The 20,670-nt window shown below is 41.1% G+C and overlaps 1 protein-coding gene and 1 long non-coding RNA gene across 2 annotated transcripts; both read right to left on the bottom strand.

Moving 5' to 3' along the window:
- Positions 1-231: 231 nt before the first annotated feature.
- LOC146493577 (uncharacterized) lies at positions 232-7,209 on the bottom strand. The gene is made up of 2 exons (XR_014871960.1): positions 3,023-7,209; positions 232-2,430 (listed from the first exon to the last, which is right to left on the bottom strand). It is a non-coding gene; the product is annotated as an uncharacterized LOC146493577 (long non-coding RNA).
- Positions 7,210-7,685: 476 nt separating this feature from the next.
- LOC146493576 (uncharacterized) lies at positions 7,686-20,597 on the bottom strand. The gene is made up of 3 exons (XM_085148795.1): positions 20,370-20,597; positions 7,930-8,028; positions 7,686-7,838 (listed from the first exon to the last, which is right to left on the bottom strand). Exons 1-3 carry the CDS (start codon positions 20,484-20,486, stop codon positions 7,728-7,730), a joined length of 327 nt encoding a protein of 108 aa, XP_085004921.1. The 5' UTR covers positions 20,487-20,597; the 3' UTR covers positions 7,686-7,727.
- Between the last annotated feature and the right edge of the window lie 73 nt (positions 20,598-20,670).

Here is a 20,670-nt window from a genome sequence, read left to right as displayed (position 1 = left end):
AGGCTTTAAAGATTTGTACAAAATTCAACAGGAAATCATAGCTTCCCTGTATTTCCTACATTGTTGGCATGGTGGTGAGTGCTTTTGCTCCACAGTAAGAAGGTCCTGGGTGCAAGTCCACAGTCTGGCTAGTTTGCAGCGGTTTCTCTCTGGGTATTCTGGTTTCCTGCCACAGTGAAAAGTCATGCAGCTGTTAGAGTTAGGTTAATTGATGATTCTAAATTATCCGTGAATGTAAGTGTAAATGGTTGTTTGTTTCTAGGTGATAGACTGGTGACCGGTTCGGGGTGCACCCTGCCTCGTAACCTATCACTTTAGAGTTATTTCCCAGCCCTCGTGCAATTAGGATAAAGATAGGAGGATGGTAGTTGTTGTAGACCCATTCAATTTTTATGGTAATCAGAATTTAGACTTTGTTGAACCGTAGGCAATATGAAGACAACATGTAGTATTTAAGGGACCAAGTAGAATTTGGATAAAAGTTAGTGAATAGTGTTGAAAAAATGACAGAATTGTGAAGGATTAAAATATTCCAGGAGCTCAACTTACTCCATCTGAACATGTTTTAATCGTGTAATATGAACTCAAAATACACAGGTTAACTGAAAATGAAAAGGTTGTGTTGATTTAACTCAGTTGTTTAAGTTTCTACCAAAGCAAAACATTTGTGTGCAACTAGTGTCCACTATTGAATCAAATAAGTCCAACATGTTTTTGTCAGTGCAAAAGAAGTTACGGTACCTGTATTCCTACACAATATTGTCCCGGGACAGAGAAAAACTTTCTGGTGAAGTTTTGGTTGATTTTGGGTTTTGCTTAACACTAGGTTGATTTTATCAGTGAGGTTTGGATTGTTTTCTTTCTCTAAGAGAGAGAAAGATGGTTTTATGCTTGGACAGGTTTCTAATGGGCCCCAGTATTTGTTATTATATGAGTATTTTATTGGTTACGTTTGTCTTTGCTTTTGTTACAGTGCACTGAAATAAGAACATCTGAGAGGAGTGATCCACCGGTGGTGATATTTTGGTATTTTGTGAGTTCCTGATTTAACAAATCAGCTCTTTAATCCAGGCCTGAGAGATTGAACTTTAAAGCGCTATAAACATTCTTACTGAAAACAGTTGCAAAGTATTTTTCTCCATGATTATAATGGGCTCTGGAGAAATTCACTTATATGGGACATTGATCACATGAGAAGTCCTGAACCTAAAAGGATTGCAGCGAGTCAATCCAGTCCAAAAAAAAAAAAAAACAAAAAAAACAAGGAACTGTTTTCCTTTAAAATGATGACGTCATCTTGCTGGTGATGGAGGCTTGATTAGGTTGCGCGTGAGACTCCATTATCAGCAATATCTGGTATGAATGTGTGTGAATGTATGCATGTGACTGGACTGTGATGGACTGACGACTAAATGTTTAAACTGACTTGACACTGAGACAAAAACGATACCGACTTTAGGATTAGTAAATGTCTACAAACAATTCACCCAGCTTGTAAAAGAAGGGTGGATGTTTTGTCTCGCTTTGTTTTGTTTTTGCAGGAGTAGGAGGACAGAGACTAGGGGGGGAGGCTGTAGCTTCACATGAGTGTGAACTGCAGACTTAACCCTTTGGTTGCTAATTTTGAGCTACTGATGTTTCCATTAAGAAAATTGGGTTTTATTAGCTGTGTTTCGATTAATGCAGCACATTATATTGTTGGGAATGTTAAATGCTAAAGTGAAGAGAAGCTTTGATTTCACTCAAGACTGAACATGTTATTATTAACCATAGCAGGCCACTGTAAAAAGTTAATCAATTTTGATAGAAAAAGCAAGAAAAACTCTATTGATACCTACACAGCAAATCCAGCATGTCCAAATTAACACTGTCAGATTTGATTTCAACACTTTTAAAGTGTCTATATGGGTCCACACCAGAGAGTGTTAATTTGACTCTTTTTGGAGAGTTGGTACGTTAACTCTGATTTAGTGTTAAACACCAAATCTCTCTGGAGTTGATAATTTGACACTTGGTGTTAAGAGGTTATATATTAACTCTCAAAGAGTATTTTAGTTTGGCTACGTAAGAGTTATCTTCTAATTAATTCTAAAAAGCGGGAATTTTACTGTTCTGAACCTCTAGAAATTTCTTTTGGAAATAAACATTTACTAAAAAGACGCAATGGTTTTTGAAAAACATTTATTCTGAACTGTGCACCACAATTTCAAAACATTTTCTGAAAGATGTAACAGTGTACATGTTCTCACTTTCATTAGAATTTCGTTTATCAAAAGGTCTGACATAGGTGAGCTGGTAAATGCAGATAACAGCATTCTCATCACTTATTTCAATAAATACAAAATACAATATGCATGTCCTTCATTCATCACTTTGTGGAACTTCAACGCACTTCTGCTCTCCCCCATATTCCATCTTCACAAGCATATCCTATGTGGAGATTGAATAAAAATTAGTTGACACTAATTAATGGCACAAATCAATTACAGCACAGTAAAAAAATAAATAAATAAATAATAAAATAAAAGGAATCCTCTTTGAGACATTACTTGTGTAAAGTATTTTCCCAAAAGACAAGGACACAGACAACAGGTAATACTGAACTAAATGTAAAACCTAAACCTTTTTCATTTTTACCTAAAACCGTGTGCACAAAACTCTGGAGGAATCTAAATGCTAACGTAGAACCCAGTCAGGACATCTGCTACTGCTGTTTGCTCGTTTTTTATGGGAGATCGTTTTCAGGCTTCAAGTAGCACCATTATATCAACATTTCACATTCTAAACATTGTTTTAAGTGTATTTGACCAAGAAATTTGACTTAAAATTCACGTGCAAGCTTTTTTTCAAGGCTGTGGTATTTGCCCGCAAACAATACCTTTCAGCTAGCTAAAACAGAATATTATGCTATCAGCGAGCAACATGGCTAATGCCTTTCACACAGCTTTGTCTCAACTCCAAAGAGCCACAGAAGTAAAAGCTAATAACAATAATTGAAACAATCTTTGAAAACATGACTTACCAAGCATGGCAAACAACTCAAATATGTAGAGCAAAATGTTTTGAAACGGCTTCACTTCAGCTTCGATTGGAGCCGTGCTGGGGGCGGAGTCTGTGAATTTACTCTATTGGTGTCATAGCCCCTGTAGGAGTTCAGAGTTAAGAGGTCAAGAGTTAATGTTTCCATTGTAACACCTCCAGATTTGAAATAGAAAACACTCATTTTTAACACTCGATTTTAACAACTATCATTTTACACCTCAGAGTTACATTAAAAGAATGTGACTCTACTTAGAGTATAATTAACTCTAAGACTACTAACACCAAAACATTTAACACTTTTGAATTTGCTGTGTATGAATAACAGGGGAATGATAGACTTGTCACATTCAAAATAGAGATATGTAATGACAAACCTTGGTCCACGTCATTTAGGTTCTCGATTGAAATAGTCAATAATTTAGAAAAGTAAGATAGAACCGACAGACAGGGGCATGTGGTGCTGCACAAGAATAAGAGCAAAATAAAGAAAAATTAAAATGTACCATTACACTCAGAGGATCAATATGAAATTCAATATATGCTAATTTTGTATGAAGTACGTGACTGATAACTGTTCTGTCCTGAGCTTTTGTTTTTACAGCGCCCACTTGACCACACCAACAGTTTCTCGCCACCAAAAGCGGGTACTTGCAAAGAATAGGGAGGAATATCATCAGAAGTGGGAAAGGTAAGCCCCGATGGGGGTGATAATGTAACACACCCAAAGAAAGATTTTAGGTCTGACCAACCGTCTCAGTCGTGGGCAAAACGATGACAGTCAATAAAATTCTAAAAGATAATTTAGTGACAAAAATATCAAGAGATAAAAGATAAAACAGTCCAGTGTCCCATTCAGGAATCAAATAAAAACACACAGTCCCAAGGCCAGAGTCAGCTATGCCACACGGCTAGTTGCACTCCACATGTTGCCTTGAACAGGGGTAGAAGTTGTCCTTGGAGACCCACTACCCTGAAAGCATATAGCCAGTGATCACTGAAACCTGTGTAACTATGCTGTCTTTAGGCTGTGGCATATAATAGGCCCTGGCCTGCACAGAGAGACAAAATGACACGTTGAGTATAAAATTCATAGCGCAAAACCCATTAATCCCAAAAATATCAGATTATCACATTACATACATGCACAGAGAGACAAAATGACACAGCAGTGTTTGTAGTGTGGGCTATAAGTAGACCAGTGTATCAGTGCAATCAAGTACACCTGCCTGTAATTAGTCAAACCGAATTCCAGCCATTGGCTAACCAAAAATGTGACACACACACAAAAAACCACTCCCAACCCAGTGCAACTTCACACAATAATATGGAGCTGAATTAACACAGGCACACTAGTCTACCATGTTACAATAACACCATTAATTTCACGTATGGTCAAATTCTTAAAACTTGACCCCAAACATGAAAAATTCTTCAAACATTTAGAGACAGAGTGGAGTTCTAGATAAACATAATGCAGCAAACCACATAAGGATGGAGCATTGGAATCAATAAGATGGTGAAAAAACACGCAGGAAAAATGTTGATCATGTTGATTATGTTTATTCCAGTGCAGGGATTGGCTAATCTGACCAGGAAATGTTATAAATGGATTGTCGGAACAATCAGCGTTAAAATCACCTTTGACAGTCCAGACTAAGATGGCGTTGGACATCTTCAGGGCGGAAAAGGGTTGGTGTGACCAAGGTGTGGTTTGGCTTGTTGTATGTATATTTCATAATGATACAGCTCTGGATGGACCAGTTACCAGGGCATGGAAGGAGGACAGACTCATTAAATGAGGAGAAGGAATTTTCTGGGATTGGAGATCCTGTGGGTGAGTGGTTGACTAAAAGCATGCATAAAAATAAAAGCTATCTTTTGTTATTGATTGGTAATAGATTGATAATTGGCCACATTCACAGTTGTATTGACTTGTTGTGGACGTAGTCTACTTCATGTTTAAGCACTCTAATTAACAGATTGAAAATAGTGACATTAAAGGAAGAATATGCAGCACCACCCTGTCAGATGCCAGTGCCGGTGGGGCTCAGTGATGAATCAGGTGAGCTTCATGGCTGAATTAAAACATAGAGGCCCCTGCGGTGGTCAGTAGGGGATAAAAAGGGTGTGTTTTACTGTTATTTTAGCATCAGTATTATTGTTACATCAGAATCATATAACAAGCATTGCATTGAACATTTATTGAAGCTATTGACATATTAACATTTGTATTACAGTGATTGTTATAACCCCACGTTAATCTTCTATCTACAGGTGTCAAAAGTAGTCAACAAGTTCATGTTGAAGTGAAGTTCATATTAATACAGGTTTTGTTTGTAGACAATTGTGAAGACGCAGGCTCTGGGCGGAGCCAGGAGTTGAACAGATCTAACATGACAATTAAATTGATTTCATTCCCTAACACAGAATAACAAGACTGGAGCAACGACACTGGACAGGAGAAAGTCTGATACTTTCTAAGATATGAGGTCACTAACCTTTTCTTTTAATTTTCTAGCTTCATTGAATGGACACATGTTAGAATTAGAAATGGCTAATTTGTTTTTATGTCTTTTATTAGAATGAGTGGTTTTAATCATTTTTATACATATCTTGCAAATGTGCTTATAATGAGTTGGCACTCGGTTTTTTGAAGGTCATAAGCTTCGTTCGGCGATAGTCCGGACTGATAAAGTGTAGGAAATGCCTTGAGTGCAGCGGGCTAAATGCAAACACGCTTACACACACATACACTAAATTAGGATAAGTCCTTGGGACATTCTGAATGTTCTAAACCAATTCTGAATCACCAAAAGATCAGTAGACAGCAACATTAGATTAGAGCTAGGAAGAGAGGTGTTTTGGTTTTCTGTCTCTTACAGAGAAAGGAACAGACACCAGACGAGGTCACAGATATACGAGGATCCTTGGCAGCAGAGACAGATACGGTGACTGCGGAAACATCAACTGGGTTCAAGTGTCATGGCATTTTGGGCTCCAGTTAGTCACCTCAAAAGGATGGATCCCATAAACACAGCAATAACCATGAAGGGGTTGACGGAAATCCAGGAACACCACACCAACGACGTTCGAGAGGCTGTTGGTCATAAGGAGAACACCTTTCTGTTCCTTTTCCTGGGGAACACAGCTGTGATCCCAGAATACACAGATCATTGTTTGAAATCGGGGCAGAATAATCCCCTGATCTGTGCAACGACTGAAGGGTTGTCTAACCCCTGATGTTGAAGGAAACAAGAGCCGAGGATCACCCGACTGGAAGACATTGGTGCCTACAGCAATAAAATAAAGGTTAAAAGCTCCTCGGACAGAGGTTCTAGTCCGAGTACGTTTGGAGGGTATAAGGTAGCACCGAAATAAAGCTGTGGGAGAACTGGGGAGTGATGGGAGTATCATCTATACCTACTGTTGTTGTTGTAATAAAAGTTTTTCTTGCATCTGAACTGAGTAAACACAGAGGTCATCTCACATATGGTTCACCCAACAGGGGGACAAAAGGCCTGAGGAGTAAGGAGAAATGAACCCGGCAACACTGGATTGCAGGGTGTAAGTGAGCTCTTTATGTCTAAAGAGCTCATCAGGGGGAATTGTGGGATTATGATATTATTTTATGCCATGTTAGACCCCTAATTAAAGATTGTGAATTATTATGTAGTTTTAGTTTGCATTATGCTCCTGAATTAGAAGAAGGTGATAACTATTACATTTGGTAAACTGATTTGCATTATATTAGACTGTTGATTTTTTGTGAATGAATGATATTGTTTTGTGATGCATTATACTGCTGAGTTATAAGAAAATATTGTTCACAGAAAGTCATCGTCTCATTTGTCTGATTAGAAGAGAACAGAGCATTCTGCCCCATCAGCAGGAGCAGATAAACAGGGAGCCAAGGTCGTAGCTTAGGCGCTGTGTGAGAGAAAGAATGTGAATGTTTAGGCTTTTATGATTAGGTGGGGGCCACTAGAGGCTATAAGAGTTTGATCAAGGCTCCACCATTTTGAGATCTGATGCTGTCTGTTGTATGGCGTCCATCTCCCACGCGTGTGTTCATTAAATCATCGTTTGACTTGACCCGGCCGGACCAGTGTGGTTATTTTGGTTTTCCTCCTGTATCCATTCCCAATATTTGAATCCGTAACAGTAATTACATTCCATAATTCATAGCGATGCATTATCAAACCATTAATGAAAACTATCGACAAAAGTGATTCACATCATATCAATGTTGATTATCATTATTCCTGTTTTTCATTTCAGTGAAATGCTGATATGCTTTAAATTTTGAACATCATGCTGATGGAATGAAATCGGATTTGTGTGTGGCTTTGCATGAACAACACAGATTTATAAACTCTGAATCCAAATGATAAGATCTATTAAACGGATCAAAGTGTGTTTAGGGTCCGCTCCAGTTTACTTTGTATGATTAACATCTGCATTATCATATATTATTCACCACACTTCTCCTTTCTTCTTTATAAATTCTCATTCACATCAGAAACTAGGCATTTTTTTTATTCAAACATTCCTTGATATTTAACTTTCACAATGTGTTAAAGCTTCAGTCTGTATCATACTGTGTGTGCTATGTGAAATATTTTAATCTAAACAAAAAAAAACTCTTTACAAAAAGTTTTCTCATATTTATTAAAAAGCATTTTCACTCAGAGGCTGTGGAGAAAGAAATGTGAACACCTGGAACCCCGCGGACACTGACACAGCTGACCTGAATGACTGGTCTGACTCCCCCTCCAACAGAACTTCTCCAAGTTACACTGAAAATTAATCACAGTGGACACTCAGGTGGCATGCTTTATTTTGAAAGGACTTGAGTGGTTCTTCCCTGAGGTGTCAGTTTATTTTTACCAGGACAGTGACTCTGCGTCTCTTCAAACGCCGACAAAGTCCAGGAAGTCGTCTGAAGATGTTTTCCTTGACAGCTGAGACGATGTTTGAAGCATTTACCTGAGAGATGACAGACATATTAAAGGTGTCTTATTCTGCTTCATATTCCATGTTTTTTAATCAAAGACTCTGTTAGTGTATCTTGGCATGATTCACAGGACAAAGTAATGATTCTTTATCTTATTCTAGGACTTGGTGCAGCCCCTCATTTCATACTCTGTCTAAATAACAGGTTTTAGCTCTGCCTATTCAATCCAATCCAATTATAAACCACATTTAAAAACAATAAAGTTTGCAAAAGTGCTGTACATAAATATAGGGAGGTCACACAATGAGAATATAATAAAAATACAAAATGTAAAAAAGTTGACACACCTACATAACAAACACCAACATATGACTGTAAATACAAGCAGAAATAATCAAATTAAGTATTCGTCTTTCACACTGTGCTAAAAGAGTAAAACTAGAGACAATTTTTTCCTGGTTGGTGAGCTTCAGATAGCCAGCAGGGGGGCAGCCAATTGGTGCTAAAACCAATTATGGAGACGACGTTGACCATAAAAGGAAATCTGTTACAAATTGATGTCAGTGTGCAATTAAAGTAGAAAAATGTTTGGATCAAATCTATTACTTATTGATTTCTTTATCTTATTTGAAACTGTGCTTAATCAGCGGTGGAAAGTAACAAAGTACAAATAGTTTTCTTGCTGTACTTGACTAAAATTCTTTCAGGTGTCTGTAGTTTACTTGAGTATTATTTTTTCTGATAACTTTTTACCTTTTCTCCCTTCAGTTTAACACAAATATTTTAACTTTCTGCTTCCGGCATTTTCTAAACAGGCTTTACTGTAAGTTTGAGTAATGAGTTTTGTTACATTTTACCATCAGTTTTCCTTCCAGTAAACCAATTCGAGCCTAAATGGAGGAACAATAACACAATCCTAGACAATCCTATTGGTGTATCCATCAATGGTGCTTATCACTGAAGAAGAGATGCAAGAAGCAAATATTTTATGTATAATTTATTGTAATATACTGGTTAAAGTGGACTTGAACGGCCTCTAACAGCATTCAAGGTTCAAAAGAGGATAAAAGGGAATAACACTGGCAAATAATTTTACTAAAGTTACTATGAGCTCAAGAAATCACAGCAAGCACACAAGCTGTTTATTGTGAACTGTGTCTGTGAAGTTAGGATTTTTTTAATATTGTGAAACATCATCATAATAATGGATTGCATTTATATAGCGTTTTTCGAGACCCTCAAAGCGCTTTACAGTTCCACTATTCATTCACTCTCACATTCACACACTGGTGGAGGTAAGCTACAGTTGTAGACACAGCTTTCAAACTTTTTGATTAAACTGTATTCTGCACACCTGGTAGCCACCTAAAGCTGGATTGTTAGACCATGTGGCACTAACAAGAATAAAGGACAGAGCCATGAAAGTGGCAGAAATGTTGTTACTGCACGGCGTCAACGCGTTAGCGCCGTCCAGTCCCGAGCCTTATCTCCTACAGTCTTAGAAACACAAAACTCAGCTTGTTATTTGGTGGTTTTGAAACTAAACTTAAACAGTCCTTTTTAGCTGGTACTGAAACTCGGCTCTCACAAAAAGAAATGGCAGTATGGTGTACATTTTAGGACATCCGTCAGGTCTCAGACAAAAAGCTGTCAGGTGTCAGGTCTCAGACAAAAACTCGTCAGGTGTCAGGTCTGAGGTGTCAGGTCTCAGATGTCAGGGCCTCAATTGTCAGGACTCAGGTGTCAGGTCTCAAAAGTCAGGTCTCAGGTGTCAGCTCTCAGGTCTCAGGTGTCAGAACACAAGCTATCAGACAGAGAGAAGTCTCCTTCAGGTGGCGCTGTTGTCAGGTTCCAGCCAATGACTGTAGCAAACATGGACGACGTGACAGCGTCAGTAGTTCATACGATGCTGTTTTATGTTCAAGGGGTTTCCTTTCTCATACGTTTGATTCTAATTACTACCATAATGCTGTGAAATTGGGGTGTGATGTAATTGTAACAGCTTTGACTGGAAGCTGCAGTCACGCACAAACGTGCGTATCTCTGTTCGGGAATGGGAGATAGAGCGGGGGTGCAGACAGGAGCTCCAGCGTTTACGTTACAAAACCATGACCGACTGTTTTAACCTGACAGCTTGAGGTGTTCTTCAGTATACTGGACTACCCGACAGAAGGACCCGGCACCCCGCCACACTTTTTCGGTAAGTTAAACGTGTTTGTAAGCTTATCCGTAACCACCGTCCTTAGCTAGGTCCTGAGAGCTAGCTATAGTGATGTTCGATTCATGAACGAATCATTCAATACTCGATAATTACTTTACTGACTCGTGAATCATGATTCACGTATGTTTAATCATGATTCACTTATGTTTAATTTTTCCACTGATTACTTTCTTAGCACTGACTGTTTTTTTCTTGCTAAGTTTGTTTCAAATATTCAGGTTCAGTCTGGGTAATTCTTAATGAAGTATTGTTCACAGTTAAATGTAGAGTACTCAGTACAGCTTACATCCTTTGAAAGAAATCATTTGAATCATTAATGTTTGTTGTCTGCAAAACTGTAGAACTGAAAGAAATGTAAGAATAGAACTTCAGATCCCCAGTGTGAGAGGACAGAGAAGGATCACTTGTATTTCAATTTTGAGGGACAAACATTTCAGTTTGTGATGATTCTGTTCTCGTTGTGATTACGGGAGCTGCCCTCAGATTCAGACCTCAGCACCATCCAGTGACTGCAGACAGATCATCCAACATGTTTACATGTTAACTGCAAAATTAACTAATGAAAACAGTACAAAGGTTCAAGTACCACATGTGCTGTCAGTGAAAGCTGCAGCTGTTTTTATTGATAAATTTAAAGACAAAAAGTCAAAAGGATTATTCATCCATGTAGCTGTGTCACCATATATCAGCATTAACAGTACCTGGTGTTTCAGAAAACTACTAATCTCAGACCTGCACAGCTTCTGTTTTAAACACTGAATGTACTCAGCTGCATGAAGAGCTCTTGAGATTTTCTCTGACACAATTCAATAAAACCTAATGAAGGTCAAAGGTCATCACTTATATGTTAAACCAAAAACTTCTGATCAGGAATTCTTTTCTGCCAATAGTGTGTTATTTACCATAAAGTAATTCAGAGCCAATCATACCAGAGTTACCAGAGAACATAATATTAAATATATAACTTTCTACAGGACTAAGTATAATATCTTTATGTAAAAATCCAGAGCATCTGAGGATTATCCAAGTATTTATCACATTACACAAATCAAAGGTCTCCATCACAATGTTCATGAAATGCTGGGTTTATCCATCTTCTGGGGCGGGCCTACAGTGGAGCTCTGAAGATTTCCTTGAGAGGGAGTTGGTGGTGAAAATCATGAGGTCCTGCGATGAGCTTCAGTCTTCCTGGTATTTCTGAAATGATGCCTCTCTCAGTGGGTCAACAGAACATCTGGCACAGGACAGCTGTAATGAAAGAAAGGGAAGAAATTTCTTCAAATCTCTGGACCCAGGAAACCCAGCTTGGTCCTGATGGTCTCCCTGTTGATAATAATGTGGAATCTATTATTACATGAAAAGACCAAATTAAAATTACACTACTATGAAACCTTCTGCTGCTGTCTTTATTTAAAGTTTCCATGTTAGCAGGCTGTGGAGTGCTCTGTCAGTGTAATGGATCTAAAAGTGTTTAAATCTTCAGTCTTATGTTAAAATCTCAAAGGACAGCATTACATTTTTGATATTAACAGTAACTCTGGGCCTCTGTGGAGTGGGCAGCTGATCTTATGTGTGTATAAAACTGGATAACAAAAACTAAGGAGTGCTGAATCATTCAAAATTATGTGTAACAGGTGTGTAGCATCGCTAACTAGCTAGCAACAAGCCTCCAACACACTGTATATGCTAGCAGCTAATCTAGCACACAAATTAACAACAGAGTGATTTTAGATGTTATAGAACTACAAGGTGATAAGCTGTGTGTTGTTAAGGAATAACCATGTATTCTTAGTGCTTATTTTCTGATTATATTGTTTTATGTATTTTAGTAATAAAAGCTTGTAAAGCAAGGCCACTTTTGACTCATAAACTAAATGCTCAGCCAGACTGGAAAACAGGAAGTTAGTGTAGAGCTATGCAAGCATATAAATAAAAACAGGAAACCAGACAAAAAGAGGAACTAGTAACATAAAAGGAGTTGTTTGTATCGAAACTATGTGTGACTTGTAAAGTACCAAAATAACACCTATATGAGACACATTTTTAGCTTCTAATGTCAGAGATTCTGCAACTGGCTTTGGGCTGTGCAGGGCTCTCTCTTCTGGAAGATGATTGAATAAAGAATTATAAATGTTTTGACCACTCCTGAGTCGGGTTTTCTCTGTTCGATCATGGGGATCAAAGAATCGGGTTTTAATAGTGTCTTTTTGATAATAGTGACATGGTTGAATTTACCTTGATTGAAGGAGTCGTCAGTCGCGTAAACCCATCAGCAGATAAACTGGACCAGCTGGGCTACGTAAAAAGTGTAGAGGACAGGTTCATGGTCACATCCAGCGGGTGTGTGGACGGGAGCGTCACGCTCCACCTCAAGTCGCTACTGTGCAGACTCTGGCTCCAAAAGTGCAACATGGCAGCCTCCACAAGCGGGATATTTTGGCTTCATTTTTGTACAATGGGAGGAAGTGCTGCTGCGTCGTCCATGTTTGCTACATGGAAATTGGCTGGGACCTGACAACAGCGCCACCTGAAGGAGGCTTCTCTCTGTCTTCTAGCTTGTGTTCTGACACCTGAGACCTGACTTTTGAAACCTGACACCTGAGAACTGACACCTGAGAACTGACACCTGAGAACTGACACCTGAGACCGTTTTTTGTCTGAGACTTGACACCTGACAGCTTTTTGTCTGAGACCTGACGGCTTTTTTCCCGAAACCTGACATTTTTTTGTCTGAGACCTGAGACCTAACAGCTTTTTTCCTGAGACCTGAGGATGTCCTATAAAATGTACACCGTATGGCTGGCTTAACACCCACATATACCGTCTTGGTTAGTGGGTACAGAAGAGTCACCGGTGTCAGGCTCAGAAGCTCAAATCCTGGCCAGTTCATAAACAAAGTATGCAGTTTGGGGGCTGATCAGCTCATGAACACAAAAAAGCATCTCCATTATCACTGCTTTTGGTTATTTTTTTGCCTGTTTTATTTTCTCTTTTTAAATCTTTTTATGACTTGTAATCTCATGTGCAGCACTTTGTGATTCTGTCTTGAAAGGTGCTATATAAATAAAATTTTATTTATTATTATTTATTTATTTAAAACCAATGGACGCAATCACTTCCTCCAGAGACTCAGGTGCACAAACATTATGTTCATTACTTGGCTCATAGGCAAGAAAACCAGTCTCTGAAAGGTGAGTGCCAGCCACAGGTAACATAGTTTTATTGTTATCCAGCTTAGAAGTTGAGTTAATTGACTTGTTGTCAACTGGCAGTCTTAGGAACGTTTCTAACTGACTGGAAAACACTTGAGGATAAGTCAACTGTACTCACGGGGAACAGCAGAGCTGATATGGAGGAGGCAACACCCGTGATCTGCTCTCCCCTCAACAGACCAGTTGGGTCAACCTCTGAAGGGCTAGAAAGCGGGCAACTTGAAGCCCTAACTATGTGATTTAGCAAAAAGGAATGTTTTAAGCCTAATCTTAAAAGAGATGGTGTCTGTCTCCCAAATCTAAACTGGAAGCTAGTTCCACAGAAGAGGGTCATGGAATCTGAAGGCTTTGCCTCGTATTCTACTTTTAAATACTCTAGGAACCACAAGCCCGTTGTCTGAGAGCGAAGTGCTCTAATGGGGTGATATAATACTATAAGGTCATTAAGATAAGATGTGGTTTGGGGTCTTCACTCACCCCGGTTCTGTTAGCCGTCAGGGCTGGGGGGCTGGGAGGAGGTGCTGGCCGTCAGATTGGGGTCTGGGATGCGGGGCCTCCCTGCTACTGCAGATAAGGAGGTGGTCCGCTTGCCTCCACCCCAGAGAGAAGGATTACATCTCCTGGGTCTAGGTGCGACTTGCCCCTCTGGGGGCGGGGGTACCTGGACCTGGGATATAGAGTATGTTTGGGGAGTGTGACTGTCTGTGCAGTGTCTATTTGTGTCTGTCTACACGTTGGGTGAGTGCCTAGTATTTGGTTGTGTATATGTGGCCTGATTAATTAAGATTATATATGTAAGGAAGAGGATTTTTAATTCAATTCTGGATTTAACAATGAGCCAATGAAGAGAAGCCAATACAGACTAAATAAGCTCTGCCTTTCTAGTCTCTGTCAGTATTCTCGCTGCAACATTTTGGATCAACTGAAAGCTTTCAGGGAGGTTTTAGAACATCTTGATAATAATGAATGAATGTAGTCCAACCTAGAATAAATACATGAGCTAGTTTTTTAGTGTCATTCTGAGACAAGATATTTCTAATTTTAGAGATATTTTGGAAATGGAAGAAAGCAGTACTACTTATTTGTTTAATATGTGCATTGAAGGACATATCCTGGTCCAAAAAGACTCCAAGGTTCCTCACAGTGTTACTGGAGGCCAAGGTAAAGCCATGCCATCCAGAGTAAGTATCTGTGTTAGCTATCATATTTCTCAGATTTTTAGGGCCAAGTACAATAACCTCAGTTTTATCTGAATTTAGAAGTAGAAAAGGATCGCGCGACCTCGGGGAAAGGTGCCTCGATGCGCACGGTCGCTCAACCTTCACTCCTTCCCGCTCCGGTCCAAGCGTGGTTGCCTCCAGGGAATAATACTGAGGAACCGATGCAGCTGGGTCGCATGAGACTTACCCCCGAGGAGTATCAGAGACGTTTTAAGGGGCGGCTATGTTTGTATTGTGGTCGGTCAGTCCACTTTGTATCTGCCTGCCAGCTTTGGTTAAAAGGCGGGGCCCACCAGTAACTGCGGGGATACTGGTGGGTGGCACCTTTTCTCGGTCTCAGATTCCCTGCATGCAGCTCTCCGCTGTTGTCTAATTGTCTAATGTCACCAAGACCTACTCTACTCAAGCTCTTTTAGACTCCGGGACTGAACAGAATTTGATTGACAGCGGTCTGGTACGTCTTCTCGGCATTAAAATGCGGCTTCTAGAGGTCCCTGTTTCGGTTGTTGCCCTCAATGGTCAGGCTTTGCCCTCAGTCACTCATGAAACGGAACCTGTCTCATTAATTCTCTCGGACAATCATCGCAAATTTCTCAGTTTTTTTGTTTTTGCGTCCCCTGATTCCCCTGTAGTGTTGGGCTATCCTTGGTTCGAGCGCCACAATCCCCATATCATCTGGGCCACCCGTCGTATAGAGAGTTGGAGTAGCCACTGTTTGTCACACTGTCTGCGGTCTGCTTTACCTCCTTCTGTGGCCGGTGCTCCCGAATCAACACAAAAAGATTTGGACCTGTCGTCTGTGCCGGAGGCCTATCATGATCTGAGGTCAGTTTTCAAACGTCGCGCTCTGTCTCTGCCTCCTCACCGGCCGTATGACTGTTCTATTGAATTGTTGCCTGGAGCTTTGCTGCCTACTAGTCGGCTGTACAACCTCTTTGGGCCGGAGAGGGCTGCCATGGAAGCCTATATTGCGGAGTCTCTGGAGGCAGGCTTGATTCGGCCGTTCTCTTCACCCGTGGCTGCAGGGTTCTTTTTTGTAGGGAAAAAGGATGGATCTCTCAGACCTTATGTTGACTATTGTGGACTTATTTCCCTCACTGTGAGGAATAAATATCCCCTTCCACTGCTTTCTTCCACCTTTGTTCTGTTACAGGAAGCGGTTGTCTTCACTAATTTGGACCTACGTAATGCGTATCACTTGGTATGCATACGTCAGTGGGATGAGTGGAAGACGGCGTTCAACACTCCGCTGGGACATTATGAGTATATGGTAATGCCATTTGGACTGACTCTGATCAATGATGTGTTGCGGGACTTTTTGAACCGTTTTGTCTTTGTCTATCTGGACGACATTCTCATTCTTTCCCGATCACTGGATGACCACGTACAGCAGGTGCGCTGTGTATTACAGCGGCTTCTGGAAAATAAACTGTTAGTGAAAGCTGAGAAATGTGTCTTCCAATGCGGGGTCAGTGTCCTTTTTGGGTTACGTACTGGAAAAGGGACAGCTCAGAGCCGACCCCTGTAAGCTTGAAGCCATTGTGAGTTGGCTGACCCCTTCCACATACAAGCAATTGAAGGGGTTGATTTTTTTTTCGCTGATTTTTATCGGCGGTTCATTAAGAATTTCAGTCGAGTTGTTCTTCCGCTTACTAGTTTGACATCTCCTGCTCGTGTTTTTCAGCGGACGCCGGAAGCCAAACGGGCTTTTTCACGGCTTAAGGAGCTGTTTTGCTCCACTCCCATCCTCGCCCACCCCGACGTGTCCAGACAGTTTGATGTTAAGGTTGATGCTTCCGATACGGGCACGGGAGCCGTGCTGTCTCAGATTTCGCCGGACGATGGGCATCTCCACCCGTGCGCTTTTTTTTTTTTGCCTGTTCCGATCTTTAGCCATCAGAATTGTTGTCTGAAGGCCAAGAAAGATGCCAATCGGCTTTACTTTACCAATCATGGCCTTGCCATATTGGTCCATTTGATTGACATTTATTATAATTATGTATGTCCGCACACTGCGCGCTTTGCCTGTCATCCCGGCATTTATCGTATGGTGTCTTTGTTGAAACGGTCCTTTTGGTGGCCTTCGTTGGAGAGGGATGCACGCGAGTATGTTGTAGCTTGCGAAGTTTGTGCGCGTTCTAAAAGCCGTCACTAGGCGCCTTCTGGGCTTTTGCATCCCCTGCCCGTCCCCAGTCACACGTGGTCACACATCGCTGTGGACTTCGTCACAGGGCTGCCGCGTTCCTCTGGTCACTCGGTCATCCTTACCATCATGGATAGATTCTCAAAGGCTGCCCATTTTGTTCCCTTGCCTAAACTCCCTTCCGCCCTTGAGACTGCTCACTTACTCGTTGTTCATGTTTTTCGGCTGCATGGGATTCCCCAGGACATTGTGTCTGACAGGGGACCTCAGTTTGTGTCACGTGTGTGGATGGGGTTTTGTGCTGCCTTGGGGATGGGGGCGAGCCTCTCCTCGGGCTATCACCCACAGTCTAATCGACAAACTTAAAGGACGAACCAAGAACTGGAATCCGCGCTCCGTTGTGTGGTTTTGGCTAATCCTGCTTCCTGAAGCTCTCATCTCTCCTGGATAGAATATGCGCATAACTCTCTCACCTGTTCTGTCCCCGGTTTCTCTCCGTTTGAGGTTTGTTTGGGTTATCAGCACCCACTGTTTCCTTCTAAGGAGGCGGAGGTTGCAGTCCCAGTGGTGCAGGACCACCTGCGCCGCAGCAGGAGGATTTGGCGTCAGACCAAGGCGGCGTTGCTTCGGACTGTGACACGAGCTCGCTGTACGGTGGATCGGAGGAGATCTCCTGCTCCTCTATAATCTGTGGGACAGAAGGTGTGGCTGACGTCTGCAACTGTTCCTTTGAAATGTATGTCTAGAAAGCTGGCTGAGGATGCAAACGCATCATGGACATGACTCCTTAGAGACTAATAAGAAATCCAGATCATACATTGTCCAGTCAGGAGGCGGAGAGTATAGGCAGAACCGCAGGCCTGTCCCAGTCCCTGAAGCACCACCACAACACGGAGATTCCCACAATGACTTTACCGTGGTCCAACCATCAACCACCTGTTCCCCAGAGCACTCCCAAAGACCTGTGCAACACGCCCTAGGAACAGACACGTATAGGGATGGGTACCGGTTCTGACATAAACTGTAGTAACCAGACCGAAAAGCAATGCACATTTCGGTGCTTTTTTTTCCTGAGCTGTGATACACTTTAGATTCTAGCCAATCATTTTACGTTTCCGAGGATAGTAGGCGGGTCCAGGTAGGTACGTTCTTTTAGAGCAGAGCTACAGATTAAAAATCCACAAGGCGAAGCGGTCAAAAGTCTGGTTGTACTTCATAGCAAAAGATGCAAACTCAGCAGCCTGCAACAAGTGCTTTAAGCTGATACTGTGATACTGTCAAAGGAGGTCACACCTCAAATCCGATGAAACACCTGGCGACGGATAGCGGTTTTTTTAAAAGCCGAGAAATGCGCCGTATTTGATAGCTTGCTGCGAGACCTCACACCGTGCACATCTACTGCGGGTGTGGTGCCTGTTATCGGTGCCTGTTCGTGTGTAATTTACGTTGAGTAGGCTAACCACGTTATTACATTAATGCATGTAAGGTGAACTAGCAAACACTGTCGTAGTTACATGCGGCTGTCTTCTTGTTTGATGGCAGATACTCCCTTCACCCTGACCAAAAAGGCTAAAATGGCCAAAAAAAAGTGGAAAACAGTTAAACATGAGGCTGTGCTTCCAGAAACCTCTGGTTGTCCAGAGGTTTTTGGACAATGTTTGTGTTTTTTCCATTGTTTAAGCACTGCTTCCAGCCAAGAGTGATACCATATATGCCCCATAGCTGCAGAAAAGGCTAACATTGTTATCTTTTTACAAAAAAAAAAAACAGCTGAACATGAGAGGTTTTTGGACCAATTTTGTGTTCTCCATTCTTTAAGCACCGGTTTAAGCACCGTTTAAGCACCGGCACCGTTTCAAAAGTACCGGTTTGGCACCGGTATCGGATAAAACCTAAACGATACCCATCCCTAGACACGTAGCCTCACACAAAACTTGACACAGCCCCCTGTCCAGTCCCCCTGTTGCCTGGCAAGTAATGCTTACATTACACGATCTGGGAGAGTTTGCAAGCCAAACCCCAAGTATGAACACTAAGGCATAGGATATGGACTGTAAAAAAAAAAGAAAGAAAAGAAAGAAAGGAAAAGAAAACGAAATCCATGTAACATGTAACGTGATGTTGACAAGGTCAAATGTAAAATGTTTACTATATTCTTACCAATGACAGTTCCAGGTTTGAAGTGAATGGTTAATGTCCAGGCTATAATGTTGTGGATTAGAATCTGTTGTTTATACAGTCTTAACCTAAAGAAAGGGGACGTAGAACATCTGACTGGTATTGTTTAATAATGGGGGTTTCCCTACCTGGGGCGATCGTGGCTGAGGAGTTGGGTGTTCGTCTTGTAATCGGAAGGTTGCCGGTTCGTGCCCTGGCTCGGACAGTCTCGGTCGTTGTGTCCTTGGGCAAGACACTTCACCTGCTGCCTACTGGTGTTGGCCAGAGGGGCCGATGGCGCAATATGGCAGCCTCGCTTCTGTCAGTCTGCCCTAGGGCAGCTGTGGCTACAGCTGTAGCTTGCCTTCACCAGTGTATGAATGTGAGAGTGAGTGAATAGTGGTATTGTAAAGCACTTTGAGGGGTCCCAAAAAGCGCTATATAAATGCAATCCATTATTATTATTATTACCTGTTCAGAATAGTGCATGCATGCAGTAAGAAAACGCTGGAGTCAAGCTGCTTGCATGTAATGCCTGCTCAGTTACCCATTAAACAAACCTTGCAAGGAATCACAAATCCAGCGTCTTTACTAAATATCAAACATTGTCCTTTGAGATTTTAACATAAGACTGAGGATGATATAAGACTAAAGATTTAAACAGTTTTAGATCCATTACACTCACTGAGCACTCTACAGCCTGGTAACACATAAACTTTAAGTAAAAACTAGTGTAATTTGTTCTTTTCATGTAATAACATCGTTCACATTATGATCAACAGCTAGATTCACAGTTAAGTAAACCTAATGAGGGAGACCATCAGGACCAAGCTGGGTTTCCTGGGTCCAGAGGTTTGGAGAAACTTCCTCCCTTTCTTTTATCACAGCTGTCCTGTGCCAGATGTTCTGTTGACCCACTGAGAGAGGCATAATTTCAGAAACATCAGAAAGACTGAAGCTCATTGCAGAGATCAATGATCTTCACCATTGATCTCTACAACTCTCTCTGAGGGAAATCTTCAGAGCTTCACTGTTGGCCCGCTCCAGAAAATGGATAAACCAAGTTTCATGAACAGTGTGATGGACACCTTTGCTTTGTGTAATGTTAGAAGTACTCAGATAATCTTCAGAGGCTCTGGACTTTTACATAAAAATATTATATTCAGTCCTGTAGAAAGTTATATATTTAAATATACATTATCTTGTCTGGTTACTCTGGAGCTATACTTTTTCAGTTTTATGTCAGTAAAGAAGTTCAATCCGTACTTCAACTTTTACTGAAGCTTTATTTTAACACAAGTATCTGTACTTCTACTGAAGTAAATACTGCCTGTAAATTTGCCACCTGTGGTATTAATCTGAATAATACGCTTCTGTTTTAAGTCAAAATCAGAGCTGACTTTGGTTGCATTTGTCCTACCTGCAGAGGGGGGGTTCCAGGACTGAAGTTAGGTAAATGGCTGTCAGCTCTCTGCAGAGAGATGCAGACCAGCAGCAGAAACACAGAGAATTCACTAAGCTTCATCTGCAATTTCATCAGGTGATTAATAAATCTTGACAACCCACAAATGCCTTGTCTTCTTCTGTGAAAACAAAAGGCTGAAGCAGACAATAACTGAAGAGAGATTCAGTAATCCTCTTAGCCTGCTTTAAGAGTCACATGACTAGAGGATGACATCACACTGACGCGCCAATCACTGATGGACATTTCACTGTTACTG

The sequence above is a fragment of the Neolamprologus multifasciatus genome, chromosome 22, assembly GCF_963576455.1.
Source record: "Neolamprologus multifasciatus chromosome 22, fNeoMul1.2, whole genome shotgun sequence".
NCBI classification, from domain to species: Eukaryota; Metazoa; Chordata; class Actinopteri; order Cichliformes; family Cichlidae; genus Neolamprologus; species Neolamprologus multifasciatus.
Note: the sequence above shows the minus strand (reverse complement) of the source record. Positions and strands in the feature narration are given on the sequence as shown.

Coding starts and splice junctions, on each gene's coding strand:
- LOC146493576 (XM_085148795.1), bottom strand. CDS start 20,486: ATGAAATTGCAGATGAAGCTTAGTGAATTCTCTGTGTTTCTGCTGCTG. Junction 8,029..20,369: donor CTGGAACCCCCCCTCTGCAG/GTAGGACAAATG, acceptor GTCATCTCTCAG/GTAAATGCTTCAAACATCGT. Junction 7,839..7,929: donor GACGCAGAGTCACTGTCCTG/GTAAAAATAAAC, acceptor ATTAATTTTCAG/TGTAACTTGGAGAAGTTCTG.